At 37.6% G+C, this 15,756-nt stretch overlaps 1 protein-coding gene across 1 annotated transcript in view; it reads right to left on the bottom strand.

The window, feature by feature from the left end:
* The window catches only part of LOC142344019 (uncharacterized), a 60,578-nt gene that overhangs the window by 33,679 nt on the left and 11,143 nt on the right, over positions 1-15,756 (bottom strand). The window contains exon 4 of the mRNA XM_075395464.1: positions 1,556-1,887. Within this exon, the coding sequence (XP_075251579.1) occupies positions 1,556-1,887 (332 nt within the window). The remainder of the gene's footprint in view (positions 1-1,555; positions 1,888-15,756) is intronic.

The following is a 15,756-nucleotide window of genomic DNA, read 5'->3' on the forward strand; positions in this document are numbered from 1 at the left end:
TATGTTTACATGTTTTTGGCTGCCGCTCCCACAGAAAGAGATCACTGGGTAATTTTTTCTAAATATTTTTGAGAGTACGTCAAAAAACAATACATTATACTGAGACGGAAGAATAAAAACGTTCTCTGTATATTTTTCAAAGTGCTTTTCTTGGCATCGAAAATAGATAAATGTACTTGGGGCTACTTTTCGCATTTTTGCATACACAGGTTGAGGTCCCAGACGGAAAGTCGATATGTCCAGACCGTCCCAGACGGAAAGTGCCTATGTCCAGACCGTCCCAGACGGAAAGTGCCTATGTCCAGACTTTCGTGCGTTCATGTCCAGACTTTCGTGCGTTCACCAGACTTTCGTGCGTTCATGTCCAGACTTTCGTGCGTTCACCAGACTTTCGTGCGTTCATGTCCAGACTTTCGTGCGTTCACCAGACTTTCGTGCGTTCATGCCCAGACTTTCGTGCGTTCACCAGACTTTCGTGCGTTCATGTCCAGACTTTCGTGCGTTCACCAGACTTTCGTGCGTTCATGCCCAGACTTTCGTGCGTTCACCAGACTTTCGTGCGTTCATGTCCAGACTTTCGTGCGTTCATGTCCAGATTTTCGTGCGTTCACCAGACTTTCGTGCGTTCATGTCCAGACTTTCGTGCGTTCACCAAACTTTCGTGCGTTCATGTCCAGACTTTCGTGCGTTCATGTCCAGACTTTCGTGCGTTCACCAGACTTTCGTGCGTTCATGTCCAGACTTTCGTGCGTTCATGTCCAGACTTTCGTGCGTTCACCAGACTTTCGTGCGTTCACCAGACTATTCGTGCGTTCATGATCAGACTTTCGTGCGTTCACCAGACTATTCGTGCGTTCATGTCCAGACTTTCGTGCGTTTTTCCTTGTTTCCAGACCATGTAAATTTGAACGCACGACACCCCCGTCCTGCGTTCATCTGGGTCTGGACATATCGACTTTCCGTCTGGGACCTCAACCTGGGTAGTACCTCAAAATAGGTCGACTAATTTTTTTTTAAACATTTTTCAGAAGCATTCCGAAGTACTTGCTGTTTTGTTGTTGATATGGAAAAAAAAAAGAAATAAACTTTCTCAATTCAATACTGGTGTTTGCAGATTGATCTGCAATTTCCAACAGAGAGTTGAGAGAGCAAAACATGGAGGCTTTTGAATCTAGTTTCTCGCTTTGAAACAGATTGTTGCTTCTCACAATTATTTTCTTGTATCAGAACTTGGCAAGTCAAAATCATTCTGAGCTAAAACTATATTTACCATTTGATCATCGACAATCCATGCATGACATTTTATGATTACCGTGAATCATATATAAACCTGTATCGCTACCGTGAGTCATATATTAATTTCAAGGAAACATGTGACCACTCAACATGGGTTATTTGGTTTTTGGTTGCGTTTAGAGTCAGTTCAAATTTTTATGTTTCTTCCAGTATTCTTAAAACTTGTGCCTTGGGGATTATTAACTTTAGTATTATTACCGGTAATCACTTGTTTGAAATAAAAGAAAATTTCATGATGACCCGGGTTTTATTTACCAACCTGCCATTGTATGTCTTCGTGCGCTTTGCTTGCTATCACTTCTACTCCAACTGCTGGTCACTCGATTCCCATTTTCATCAATCTCCTCAATTGAAGTAACAGGAAGCATCCTCAGTCTATTCCCAACATTGTCACCTTCCCCAGTCCCACCCAGTGTCCTCTGGTTGAACGGGAGGTGCCGGTATGGGTGGTTGAACAAATGTTGGTTTTTGTGTCGGCGATTCGGAGGCTGAAATTGGTCGTTTGGCCCGTGGTGTTGTTGTCTAGCTTCTAGTGCACTTTGAGGCATCCGGTATCCGCTGCCAACGGAGACGAATTTCTCCTTGTGCCAGCTAAAACAGATTCAAGTAATAAAGAACAATTGAACTAATGCAAAAATGACACAATGGTTGTAAAAGGCATAAAATAACGCCAATATATTACGAGACTTGACAAAGTAGCACCAAATAATTGACCAAACAAGGGAAGCTTAATCTACAAAACATGAAAGCTCAAGATAGGAAAGACGGGAACAAACAAAGAAGCATAAATTAAGCGGCAGATTAATTGCACAATAATCCTTCTTTTTAGTTTTGAATGTTGGTGCTTTTTAATGTTAACAACTTTTTAAAACTGACTATCATTTTGAGAGAACAATCTGCAATTCAGATAGAATAAAAATTATTGAGTGATAACTCCGCAAATCAAAAAGTTAAAATAACGATTATTACGAATGAGAGACTATTCTGCAATTACCTCTCAACTATTTCTTTTATTATTCTAAACATATTTTTTTTTTTTGGAATTTTTAGTTATGTCAGATGATGTCTTCTAATTTAAGTCAATAATGAGTTCCAATTAAAGTCAAATTAAAAAAGAATAAGTCGAATTTGTTGATTGTATCGAGGAGTTTAAGTAAGAGTTTACGAAAATGATAACATAAAATGGGGAAAACACTTCCCTCAGTGGTATAAAAATATGTACCAGAATGTTAAATCTAGTATAAATTTCTCTCTTCGCAAAAAATTTCGGTAGCTTTATCTTAATTGTCTTATATTCGCTTCCTTTCAAAGTGGATTCAAATTTTGTTAAATGCCCGTACAGCCAAACGTAAATGCTTTTCACTTTTGTTTAATCATATTTGTCATTTTGAGGCTTTTAATTGCTTTGTGAAAACCGTTTTCACAAAATTTAAGTGCTTTTCAAATTGAGCGTAAATCGGCGGTGGAAAACGCCAGCCACTTTCCTTGTAAGTAGTTTTTCGGTACCGGTAGACGCCCTTAATGATTAGTCTATTACTCTTTAGAACCGTGTCCGGACAAAACAGTCCCAGACAAAACAGTCCCAGACAAAACAGTCCCAAATTGCAAAAAATTCCCAGACAAAACAGTCCCAGACAAAATAGTCCCAAGAAACCAGACAAAACAGTCCCAGACAAAATAGTCCCAAATAAAATGTACCTAATGCCCTTATACCCAATGTACTTTGAAATGTTCGTTCAATAATCCGACAACAAATTAGCAGTCGCTATTACCCGTATGTTTTAACATACTTAATGGCCATGGTCATGCCTCAGCGGCCCGTGGGACTTGATATGAAAATATCACAACCGAACATGGGATTAAATTATCCGCTTGTTAAATCATACGTGTGAGAGCTATTATAATGGCTTTGGGACTATTTTGTCTGGGACTGTTTTGTCTGGTTTCTTGGGACTATTTTGTCTGGGACTGTTTTGTCTGGGAATTTTTTGCTATTTGGGACTGTTTTGTCTGGGACTGTTTTGTCTGGGACTGTTTTGTCTGTTCACCCTTTAGAACAATGATCTGTTAAAAACGACTAATTAGAGCCGAATAAGTGATTTATCCTTTCGCTAGATGCTCAATTTTTCCCATAATAATTGCTTTTTAAAGCAATTAGAATATATCAAAATAAAAAAAACTAATTTCAAGACCGTATTATTAGCGTTAGTTTCAGCGCAATGTTCAAAGTTCAATTTAAAATATGGGCAGCTGATTCGGAGTGAAAATCAACCCCGATATTCAAATTTAAGTTTTAAACGTCACCCTTCTGTCTGGGTTTGGTTGTATCGTTGGTGCACTGCAAACTGATCATCGTCAATATTTTCACTCTGATCGTCTTCATCATCCCAATGCCTGTTCTGATCGGACTCTCTATCAAACTCGACCACCATTGATGTTGGTAGTTTTTATAGTTTTTAAGTGACGGAACCAATACAGATTATAAACTATACGAGGCCACAAAAGTATCAAGTAAAGATTGCTTTGAATGAATTTATAACGCAAAGCAGATATTGAGTATCGAATATACTTTTCAATTGATTTATTACGGCGGTAATCGAGCCGTAGATCTGACGTAAACAGCTTGTATGTTTAAAAAAGTTGTGACTTGTTTTTGAAACGAGTGGTTATAAAAGAGTAGCTTTAATAACATCTCAAAGTAAAGTGTAATATTCTACGTCAGATAGTTTTTTGAGCTATGCATTATCAAATTTGTGAGATATAACAAACATATAAAATTTAACAGTATTGTCGCCGTTTACTCGGTCCATTCAAAATGTAAAAATCATGCTCATTAATATTATATTAGAAAAAAATACAAAATGTAAATGAACAAATTCTCTACTATTTTAACGCCAAAATGTAATGCGCATTGGCATATGCGGTTTTGTCTCAATAGTAACTTTGCGTGATCTAAGTGACTAAAATTTGAACAGATAAAACCCATTTACTAGATTCATTACTAATGGTTGGATTTCGTCTGTTTGTTGATAGCCGCTTCCAATAATTTTTTCTTATTAATAAACACAAACAAATTCAAATAAACACATAAAATGATTCTTTTTGCTCAAATTTGAAGCTACCGCCGACATTTGTACGTGCGCGCGTGTGAAGGAGAGTGCTCGTTTCTCGCACGCAAGTAGTCGATGATTTAATCTCTTCCATCCCGCTGACTTAAAAATAGTGCATTGGTTTCCAAGAATCATCAAGAATCTTAGAATCTTAGTTCAGTCAACTTAAAAGTATAGGCCAATAAAATAATGATATCACTAAGAATGATAATTGTGCTTGATTAAGACGCCCCTAGTTACCGACATTGTTAGAGTTTGCACTCTAGTAAGTAAGTTGTGATCATAAGATGGAGTTTGAAATGATAGCTCAACCTAAGAGAGCATGGTAAGACTCTCGCAGTGTAAACCATTTGGCTCTGTTATACTCAATTGCGATGGATGAATCCAATTGAGTTGCGAATGTTCGATTACAAATCGAAGTGGGCAATTGCGCCGCAATTGGCGAGCTACTTATTTATATCTGAGTTGTTAATATCTAGAATGGTCAATCGCGGTGCGATTGGCACTTGTCCAAAGTGCTGAGTTAAATTGGGAAGCGTTTTGCAAGATTTAAATTAAACTGAATTCTAGAGTTGCAAATGGGAGACTGAGAGTTTTAAGTGATTACAAATTAAGAAAAGGTTTGTTCAACTCAATCACGAACAAGGAAGCAACTTTAAGATTTGTTTATAGTATCAACAAATGAGTTTCCTGCCTATACAGTATGAACGGGCATTACTTTACTAAAAATGGTAGGAAATAAACTTAACTGAAATCAGAACAGCACATGCCCTTCAAATGGAACTAAAAAATGTAATTTGCACTAAATACGGATATGGATATGTGAAGGGTATCCATTGCCGTATGACATTTCCCCCTCTTTGAGAGAAAATAAAGTTAGTAATTAAAACCAGAAATTTACTAATTATTCACCGGTTACTAAATAATAGAATATTAGATAATAAGTAAAATATAAGAATTTATGAAGTTTGATGATGCTTATTCTGTATCAGAATTTTCTTCTTTTTCTACTTGGAGAACGGTCATCTCCCTAAGCAAATTTTGGGGGTCCTCTGTCCAATCCGATGAATTTCTTGTAGAAGTTTCTCCAATGTCCTGTCGCTCATTTTCAGAGTAATCTTCAATGTTCCTAACTTTTTCTACAATAGTTTGAGATGTCTTCTTTTTCAGCGTTCGCTTACTTTTTCTTACCAAAGAGGTGTCCGAGTCAGAGGTATCGCTAATTGTGAGCTGTCTTTTACTCGACTTTCTCAGAATAGGCGTTGGTGGTTTTGATAAAGCCATTTGCGTCGCAGATGGGCCAGGTGCATCAGAGTTGGTCGATTGTGGTGCGTATGGTGAAATTGGACTGAATTGCAGAATTTGCGTTAGATCGGGCCGATTAATAAAAGCTTCGTCATGTTTTGGGTTTCTTTTCGGAATTCTAATTTTCAGGGATCTCGCTACATTACTCGCGGAGGAAATACACGATCTGCCTGATGAGACTACACTAACATCGTCACTGCTTTATGTTTCGCTTTATTTTCTTATCTCCTGTATTTTTTCTTATCAGATCCCGCTTATGTTTGTATATTTTCTGTTCAATGGTCTTCTCGTTTATCTTTTTCGGCCATCTTTCGATATATTGTGATAAATCAGGGTCCCGTTCCGCACGCGTACCGAATTTTCAATGTCAGAATTTCTGACTCGTACCTCCTGTCTGTTCGGTTCCTTAATTACACTAGTTGTAGGGCTCTTTTTGCAAACTGTGCTCCCAGGTGCCAATACTTCGTATAACCCATCCAGGTTTTTCTTTTGTCTTTGGTTCTCGTGGAGTTTTCGAGCCAGCTTTACTTGGATGCTAGGTTCTGAGCAGGGAATTGATCTGGAAATTCCCTCCGATTTAATCAGTCGTTGTTCCCCGTCATTTCGTTTGTCTTGTTCAGCTCTTGCACTAGCACTCGCGGCACAAATGACGCGTTCGATTTCTGTGTCCGAACAGAGGGCCGCATCTGCCCATTGTTCCTCTGACAGGTATGACCGACGCGGAATTGTATCTTCGTCTAAATAATATTTAATTATTGCATTATAATTCAGATTTTTACTATAAGATTTAGTAGTGATATTTTATATAGGTGTGTTACATTTCCTACCAAAGTGTGCCTCAATTGGTTTGGTGTTTATTGTTTTTTGTTTAGATATTCTTAGTCGTTGTATTAATGCTTTAAGTGAATTTTCTAAATCAAATTTTTTACCTAATTGAGATTTCATGCAAGATAATTGACGTTTAATTGTTTGAATAATACGTTCTACTAACACAACTGCTCTGTGATCATTTGCTGGTGCATAGATAGGTGTAATATTATTTTCTGTACAGAATTTTTCAAACTTTTTTCCTGTAAAATATCTAAAATTTCCTGTAAAAATAAAAATTGAACTACAGCACTACAGCACATTATTGAACCAATTAAAAAATCGTTTAAAACTTTTAGATAGCACAAAGTGACAGAAAAACGAGAACATATATATATATATATATATATATATATATATATATATTTATATATATATATATATGTATACATATACATATAAATATATATATATATATATATATATATATATATGTATATATTTAAAAATTTGAGTACATTTGGGCCTGAAGCGTTATTTACTATTTCTGCTGTGGGATATTTTGAATATCTATCTATACTTGTAATGAAATATTTTTCTATGCCTTTTTCGTTCAAAATTTGACCGCCAAAATCTATTTGTATTTCGTCATTTGGTTGACTACATTTTGCAAGAGGTGCCCATTTGCGGTGCGAAATCACTGATTTAAGGTTCTTACCAATTTCCGTGCAGGATTTGCACTCACTGGCTTTTGCCAGTATATCTCTATGTATGTAGGGCCACCAAATATTCTGTGCAAGGGATAGCATGGCAAAACTTCCGGGATGTATTGAATGGATGTCCTCCAATACCGCGTCTTTAATTGCCTTTGGGATGGCTATACGCTCATCCAAACACACACAGCCATGCTTGACACTCAAGTCCCGCCAATACGAAAAGAGATAGGGACTTATCTCTTGCAGTCTGTCTGGATCATTCCGAATGACACAATCCCTAACCTCCTTGACGATTGCATCCTTGCCTGTTAGGATGGCCAGGAACTTCTTGTTGAAGACCTTGTTGAGAGTCTCGGTGAACAATATATCGTCTGTCTCCTCAATCATGCTACCAGTGGGTGTTTCTGTGTTTGATGTAGTGTTTGTTCCTGGCGTAGATTGGGTGGTATCTGAAAACGTCACCTTGCTTTGGTTGGTGTTGATTTGGATCGGGTAGCTTTGGCTTTGGAAATTGTACTAATAGAGTTGACTGAATTATCCAAGATGGAAAATTTGTTTTGTTTATTTATTGTGAAGTTATTTGTGGGTTGAATTTGGGCAAAAAGCGAGTGATTCTTGTGCAAGTGGTATTTGTAATTTGGAATTTTTGTTTTCGCGCTAAATTTAGCGTTATTAGGTGGATTATGTGACTTAATACCATTAATGGTCTTTATTGGGGAAAATTGTTTAGAGTGTTCACATTCTTTACTGTCTGACATTTGCACTTCTTTTGCACCAAATTTGTTAATGGAATGTGAATTATTAATTTTACAGTTATTTGGTGCAAATTGGAATTTTGTAACTTTAAGTGGCATTTGCGATGCAATTGGATGTTTAAAATACGGATTAGATCTAGAAGTAGTAAGTGTTAATTGCGTCGCGAATGGTGTTTTCGGTAGCGAAGGGAGTGATTGCAATGCAAATGCTTTATTGCGTATATGTGAATTAGTTTTTTGTAATGTATGCAGTTGCGGCGCGAATGGCCGTTTTAACTTATGTGAGGGCCATTTTGACTTTAGTATGCTATTGAATTTTTTAGTTGCATTTTGTTTATTGGTAATCAGGTATTTCATAGAATCACGGATTTTTGAGATTGTTGCCACAACAAAGTGCTCGTCATATGCAGATATCTTTTTAGCTCTCGCATATGGATTTTTTGAGATATAGTCGACGAGACCCATTTTTGCACCTGGCATATGATTGTGAAGTTCTATTGTGAAGTTGTACGGAAGTAGTCTATCTATCCATCGTGATAATCGGCTGTTATACGATTTGTTTGATCTGTGCCCTTTGAGTATGGATAGGAGAGCTCTATGGTCTGTTACTACAGTAAAAATTTTTCCCGTACAAATATCATTTAAAGTAGTCAATTGACCAAACTATTCACAATAACTCCAATTCATTAATACTATAGCGTTCCTCTGTTGAGTTGAGGAATCGTGAAGGGAATGCTATTGGTTTCCAACCGTCTGGTGTAATTTGCTCCAATGCGGCTCCCAGTTCAGAACGAGAGGCATCACATTTGACTCTGACATCAAGTTTTGGGTTATAATGGCTATTTTCTGCGCTATTGGCAATTTTTTCTTTAATCAGATTGAAATATTTTGTGTGTCCTTCTGTCCAGATAAACTGATTTTTTGAGAAGTGGTCGAAGTGGGTGGCACAATTGTGCAAGATGTGGTACGAATTTACCAATATAGTTTACTGACCCTAAAAATGATCTAAGGCGCTTTAGTGTCGTTGGTGGTTGTATTGTTAATATTGCTGCAGTTTTACTTTCTAGGGGTGAAATTCCAGTTTGTGTAAACATATAGCCTAACCATTCAATTTCAGTTTTTGCAAAATGGCATTTCTGAAGGTTAATTCTTAGATTATCGTCATCTAGCTTTTTTAAACATTTGAAAACATATGCCAAATGGTCTGCTTCAGTACCGGTACGTCTTGACGATTATGATATCGTCCAAGAAACAATATGTGTTTTGTAGACCTATAAGAGTGTAGTCCATAGCTTTTTGAAATTCTTCTGGCATATCTGTAAGACCATAAAAACCAGTTTTGAATCTATATGTACCAGTAGTAGTGTGTTGGTAAGGTGCTGCGATATTGTATCAATGAGCATATCAATATTAGGCATTTGATATTTATTTTTACGTATGGCTTTATTTAATACTTTGGAATCTAATGCGAGTTTTATTGATTGGTCTTTCTTTACTGTGATAACGATCGGGGAAATGAAATGTTCATCAGAGCAACTAGATAGTTTTTTGATATGACCTTCAGTTTGTAATCTTTCTAATTCCGCCGACACTCTAGGTTGAAGATTTATCGGAACACGACGACCTTTTTGATGCTTTGCTCTAAACTTTTGATGAAACTTTGATTTCGCTACATGTGTTTTGGACAAACCAATTCTTGATACTAAATGAGGAAATTGCGTCCCGATTGTCTCTTTAATTTTACATGTAGAGGTATTAATGTTATTAACGCATTTACCATTATCGGGTTGTTGTTGTACCACTGCAAGTCCCAGGGTTGTGAAAAGGTCCCTCCCGATTATATTTCTGTGCCCATCTTCTACCGCTGTCAACATTGCTGCTTTATCTTTCCACTGATTGTAGGTGATTGTGGTTTCCAAATGTCCAAGAAATTTTATGGGTTCGTTTGAAAAAGTTTTCAAATTTCTTTTGTCTTTCGTGTCGGTCCACTATGCAGATTTTGTGGTTTGGAGGATTTTGTTTGCCAAAGTTTCCGTTATGATGCTAACTGCACTTCCAGAGTCGATCACTGCGAGCGCCTTAATTTTCCCCTGTTGTACCTCTACATTTAGTGATTCCAGCTGATGTACCGAGTCTGACGAAATCACGGCCACGTAATCATCTGAATCGCTATCGTAGTTTGAGTCATACACCTGTTCATACAGTTGTTGGTTGCTCGTTATGTAATTGACAGATTCTTCATCATCACTCCTTTCGGGAGACTGATCGATTTGATTGACGTTTGGTTGTTGAGCTTTCTGTGTTCGTCCCGGTGAATTTTTTGGTTTGCGACTTTTTCTTGCGAAATGGCCAGTGATGCCACAATTATTACATTTTTTACCATTCGCGGGGCAAGTCTGTTTATGATTATGACTCCAACGAAGGCCACAATTCATACAAATGCTTGTGTATTGGTAATTCTGAGGTACAGTTGCGTATCGTGTAAAATCTCGCTTGTTTTGTTGGGCATTCGCGTTGCGATTGCGTATTTGGTGATTGTTGATTAAAATCACAGAGTTTGAGCCTGACATCAAATTCTGGTTTATCTTGTGTTGATTCTGCGCTCCCATCTCCATTTGTATAGCTATCTCCAATACTTTGGATGGCTCGACTGTTTCTTTCAACAGTTCTTTTTGAGTCTCATGATCAATCATAATTAATATGAATTCATCGCGAATCAGGGTAGTTTCTTCACTATCTAGGGTACAATTTTCTGCTAATTCTATGAGGCTACCATAGAAACTTTCTACAGATTCTCCCTTTTGCTGCTTACAAGAGTAGAAAACAAAGCGATCATAAGTTATGTTACGAACTTTCGTGAAAGAATCCTCCATTGCCTGCCACAATTCTTTGAAAAGTTGTTTCTCTATTTGGAAGTGGGGGTGTTTACTCTTGAAAATTCGTCGTCCCTCCGTTCCAATACTCAAGTACAACAGTGATATCGCTTTTTGTTCGCAAATTCCCCACGGTTTATCTCCACACAAAATCCCAATCTCATCAAACTTTTTACAGCGATTTTGCCAGTTGACTTTCAATTGTTGATTACGGACTTTCCGATCTCGTTCCGTCGCTTGTGTATGGTTTTCTACTGGTTCTTCATAAGTTGGTTCGGGTGGGTAGGTTACTGTTGATGGAGGATCGTTTAACAGATTGTCTAATTGAATTCCCTCTTTAGCTAGTAGAGCCAATTTCCACTGTTGTGTCCATTTGTCCCACGTCAGAGGAGGTGTTGCTGTCGGCTTTTCCCAAAATGCCTCTATGTGAAGTGGTGTCTTCTTGGAGTCTGCTGCTGGCTGCGCCATGTTATGCTCAATTGCGATGGATGAATCCAATTGAGTTGCGAATGTTCGAATTGAGTTGCAAATCGAAGTGGGCAATTGCGCCGCAATTGGGGAGCTACTTATTTATATCTGAGTTGTTAATATCTAGAATGGTCAATCGCGGTGCGATTGGCACTTGCCGAAAGTGCTGAGTTAAATTGAGAAGCGTTTTGCAAGATTTAAATTAAACTGAATTCCAGAGTTGCAAATGGGAGACTGAGAGTTTTAAGTGATTACAAATTAAGAAAAGGTTTGTTCAACTCAATCACGAACAAAGAAGCAACTTTAAGATTTGTTTATAGTATGAACAAATGATATTCCTGCCTAGACAATATGAACAGACATTATTTTACTAAAAATGGGAGGAAATAAACTTAACTGAAATCAGAACAGCACTAGCCCTTCAAATGGAACTAAATATTGTAATTTGCACTAAATACGGATATGGATATGTGAAGGGTATCCATTGCCGTTTGACAGGCTCAGTGGAGAGCGCAGAATTGCAATCAATTAAGAGATTGTGAGGTCGCAACCCACAAAGGTCCCAAACTTTAGCCTCACTATAATTGTGTTGACATAGAATCAACATAACGACCAAAGAGTTGCTCTAACTGACATCATCAGAACACACCAGGAAATATATTCTTGAGCTTCGAATAACATAAAAATTACAAGCTCTAAATTTCGCCGTTTTTCTGAGAAACTCAAACATCCTACCTATTCCCTCTTTATTTAAAGTAAGTTTGTCAATATCAACTATTCGTATATTTCAGATTGTTTTCTGTTTCAAGCTGAAGACCTCAAAAACCCGTATGATTCAGTTTGGTTTTACTGTAGAAGCTGTTATTGATTAACCATCTTTTCGATGCGATGGTCCCGAATCACTGCTCCCAGCCAACTTGTGGTTTTTGTTGACGCTGGTTGTTCAGTTCTCATATTAACATTTTCTAGCCTTGCAAAATGGTTGTCGCACACAAAAATAGTCTGAGATTGGTGTTAAAGCTTTTCCAGATAGTGAAAATAGCTTGAAATGTCTTCCATTTGTAATTCCCTTTGAAGAATATCGGTTCACATTAGACAAAATCTGCTATTGGTAGCTTAGTTCTGGTAGCTTTGTTTTTTAACCCACTAATAGCTCTGCCGTCTTTTGCAACTCTTCTCTGAAATTTTGTGATGTGTCAGCAGTGCTCTCTGAAGAAAATCTTCAAATGACACATTAAGGTAGGAAGTCAATGTTTGAACTGTTTGAAAAACCCTGCCTTGGCACATGGAAGGAAAACGAGTGGTTACATTACCTTAGTTACCATCGCTGCTCTCTGCTTTTTCAGATCACTGCCTAAAATTTGAGACTTTTATCAAATATGTGAGAAACTTTTCTTTGGATTAATCTTTTCTCGCCAAGATTGGACAAAAGACTAATTCATTTTTGTTTTTTCGACCAGTTTTTTTCTGCAGAACATGCTTCTATCCTGTTTGAACCGCATCAGTTGTTATGAATGTATTTTCTTTGTCTGTAACAAAACCGCTGAACATGTGGAGCCGTTCCAAAACATCGGTAACTGCTAGGCCGTTTGGAATCGATAGACTAATTGTACACAAACTTATTTACATATACATGCAATTAAAATTTTGTGTTGCCATCTCCCTAACAATCGTTTTCGCAACTGTTTTTTTCTGATGTAACGGCTGCTCTCCTATCAAAGTCAAGGAAAACTTTACACCACCCAGTTCGTTTCAGCGGTTTCAAATCTGTCCGGATATTGTGTTTTTGCAGTTAACGTTTGTGAACTGTATTATCCGCTATACTCTAGAATGCCGTTGCATTACTTGATACTCAATAATTTCAAATAACTAATTGTTCAGCTTTGCTGAATAACAAACTTGTTTCAAATAATCAACTTTTGCTTGAGTTTTGTTTAATAACTCAAATTATAATTCGAAAATGCAAAACCCCTTATGTGCAGCTCTAGGTAACTGTCCTAGCAACTGGTTAGGGTAAACAATTTCTATCTCGCAATGTTTTAATGTTCTTGGCGACCTTTTCCCGATAGTCAAAGTTAACAAATGTGACCAAATTCGCACTTTAATCAAAGTTAACAAATGTAACCAAATTCGCACTTTGTGCTTTTCAGCGCACTCAATTGCTCAATAACGCAATTTGTGAACAATGCTAGACTTCGTTAAATCCAGTAAGAGAATCTGATTTTATGCTTTGCAAAAAGTTTCTCTTACTAAGGAACTTTGTTCCTCAGAAAGAAAGTTTTGAGAATAACAAAGTTAATTCTCTTTTCACAAGTCAAAGTGAAGTTAAGACTGTACAACCACTAATATAATCTACAGAAACAAGACACGATAACAAGTAATTTACCGCTCAAGAAAGTGTGCTTCAATACGCACTGTATGTTAGTTTTAATAAGACAAATTTAACAAGATTCAACTGATTTTTGGTAGTTTTTCAAGCTCCTTTTATGCTGCTAGTCACGTGGATTTACATGTCAAATTCAACTGTTGATTGGTTGTAGATAATAATGTCGACAGAATGTGAACCCTTTTCCATAACTTCACTTTTTTAGTGTAAATTTGATGTCATGGGAAATTTGTTAACCATGTAGAAATTTTGTCGAACATTCTGTATCAATAACAGGTTGATTCGCAATCCAATCGCAAAGGATCTGATGCAATACTGTTAAGTCGTAGTATTGTTTCGCTGGTGGTTAAGGTAGTTCGAGTTTGAGTTTCAGTTTAGCTTCATGTATGACGATTGTGTACTTATAATAGTTGCTAAATAAAAATGTTGAACAAAATGAACATATCTGTATGGCTCCGATAGAATGTAGCATTAAATTTCGCTTGTCATGCTATTCTAAATTGAACTGCTTGAAATGACCTTGGAGGGATATTCAATTTGATAATTGAGTAGTTAAGCTCAGCCGCAATATCGCCGGCCCTGTTTTCCATCGCGAAAAAATCTTTTCCAGGTAGTACTGGGGCGAGCTTGACTACTGGTCTGTTGTACACTCCGTCGTTCGTTCGAACTATCGCCGATCGATTCACACCGTCAGACCCATCGATGGTCTCCGTAACCAGATCTAGGTTGTAATATCCACGCTTATTGCTATTTTTGATCAACCAAACGAGATCGCCTTCTTTAAGGATTTCGTTCGCTGTAGATCGCCATTTTTGCCAATTATTCAAAGCTGGCAGATATTCTTTACTAAATCTGTTCCATATGAGCTTTGCATAGGTTTGAGTCTGTCGAAAGAGCTTTCGATGATCCACAAATTCTTCTGCGCATGGTAGGTAGGGTAAGCAAAAGTTCCTGTTGCCAAGCAAGAAGTGATTGGGGGTCAATGCTTCTAAGTCAATAATGTCCGAACTGACCGGAGTCAACAGTCTTGCGTTCAACATCTGCTTTACAATACACATCGTTGTTGAAAGAACGTCCTCGGTGACTGATCTGTTCCCCAACACTGCATATATTGCTTTTTTGCAATTTCTCACTAACCGCTTCCATACTCCTCCAAAGTGAGGTGCTGCGGGTGGGTTGAACTTCCATCTGATTCCTCGTTGAGCTAGATGTTCTTCGATCCCTTCTTTGTTCCATGCCGCAACGTACTCTGAAAATTCTCTTCCAGCTCCAAAATTTTGTCCCGTTGTCACTGATGATTGTAATTGGTTTGCCTCTTCGGGCAATAAATCTCATTATAGCATTGAGACAACTGTCTGTGTCCAACTTAGGTACAACTTCAATATGCACCGCTCTCATAGTTAGACATGTGAGAAGAAAACACCATCGCTTTTCATTTCTTTGCCCAATCTTCACAATGAAAGGGCCAAAGTAGTCAACTCCAACATTTTTAAAGGCTGTTGAAGCATCTAACCGCTCTTCGGGTAGATCTGCCATTACTGGTGCTATCGTTTGTGCTCTGCCTTTTTTCAGGTAACACACTTGTTCTTGATTGATCTTAAGGCGTTTTGTATGCCTAGGATCCAAATCTTCTGTTGACCAATGTTTTTTACATGCTCAGTGCCCTCGTGTTGATTGTCCTTGTGCTCGTTTCGCCAGAATAATTCAACCGCATGATGTTTCCAATGTAGCAAAATTGGATGTTTTGCATAGAAGTCCAATTGACTTTTGCCTATTCTGCCTTTGGCTCGAATAACTCCTCCTTCATCTAGGAAAGGTGAGAATTGTAGGATTTTGCTGCCTATTGGAATTTCCTTTTCAATTTTCAGAGATTTCATCTCTTCACCAAACTGTTCTTGCTGTAGTAACTTGAAGACTGTTGCTTTTGCTTTTTCTCTTTCTTCACTAATGACTAAGAGTGTTGCTGGTTTGTATTTGCTAAATGCTCGCCGTACGTATGCCACTGTATTTACTAGTCTGTTGAAGTTACTGAATCGTTCC

This window comes from Convolutriloba macropyga, chromosome 8, assembly GCF_964194025.1.
Source record: "Convolutriloba macropyga chromosome 8, txConMacr16.3, whole genome shotgun sequence".
Lineage (NCBI taxonomy): Eukaryota > Metazoa > Xenacoelomorpha > Acoela > Convolutidae > Convolutriloba > Convolutriloba macropyga.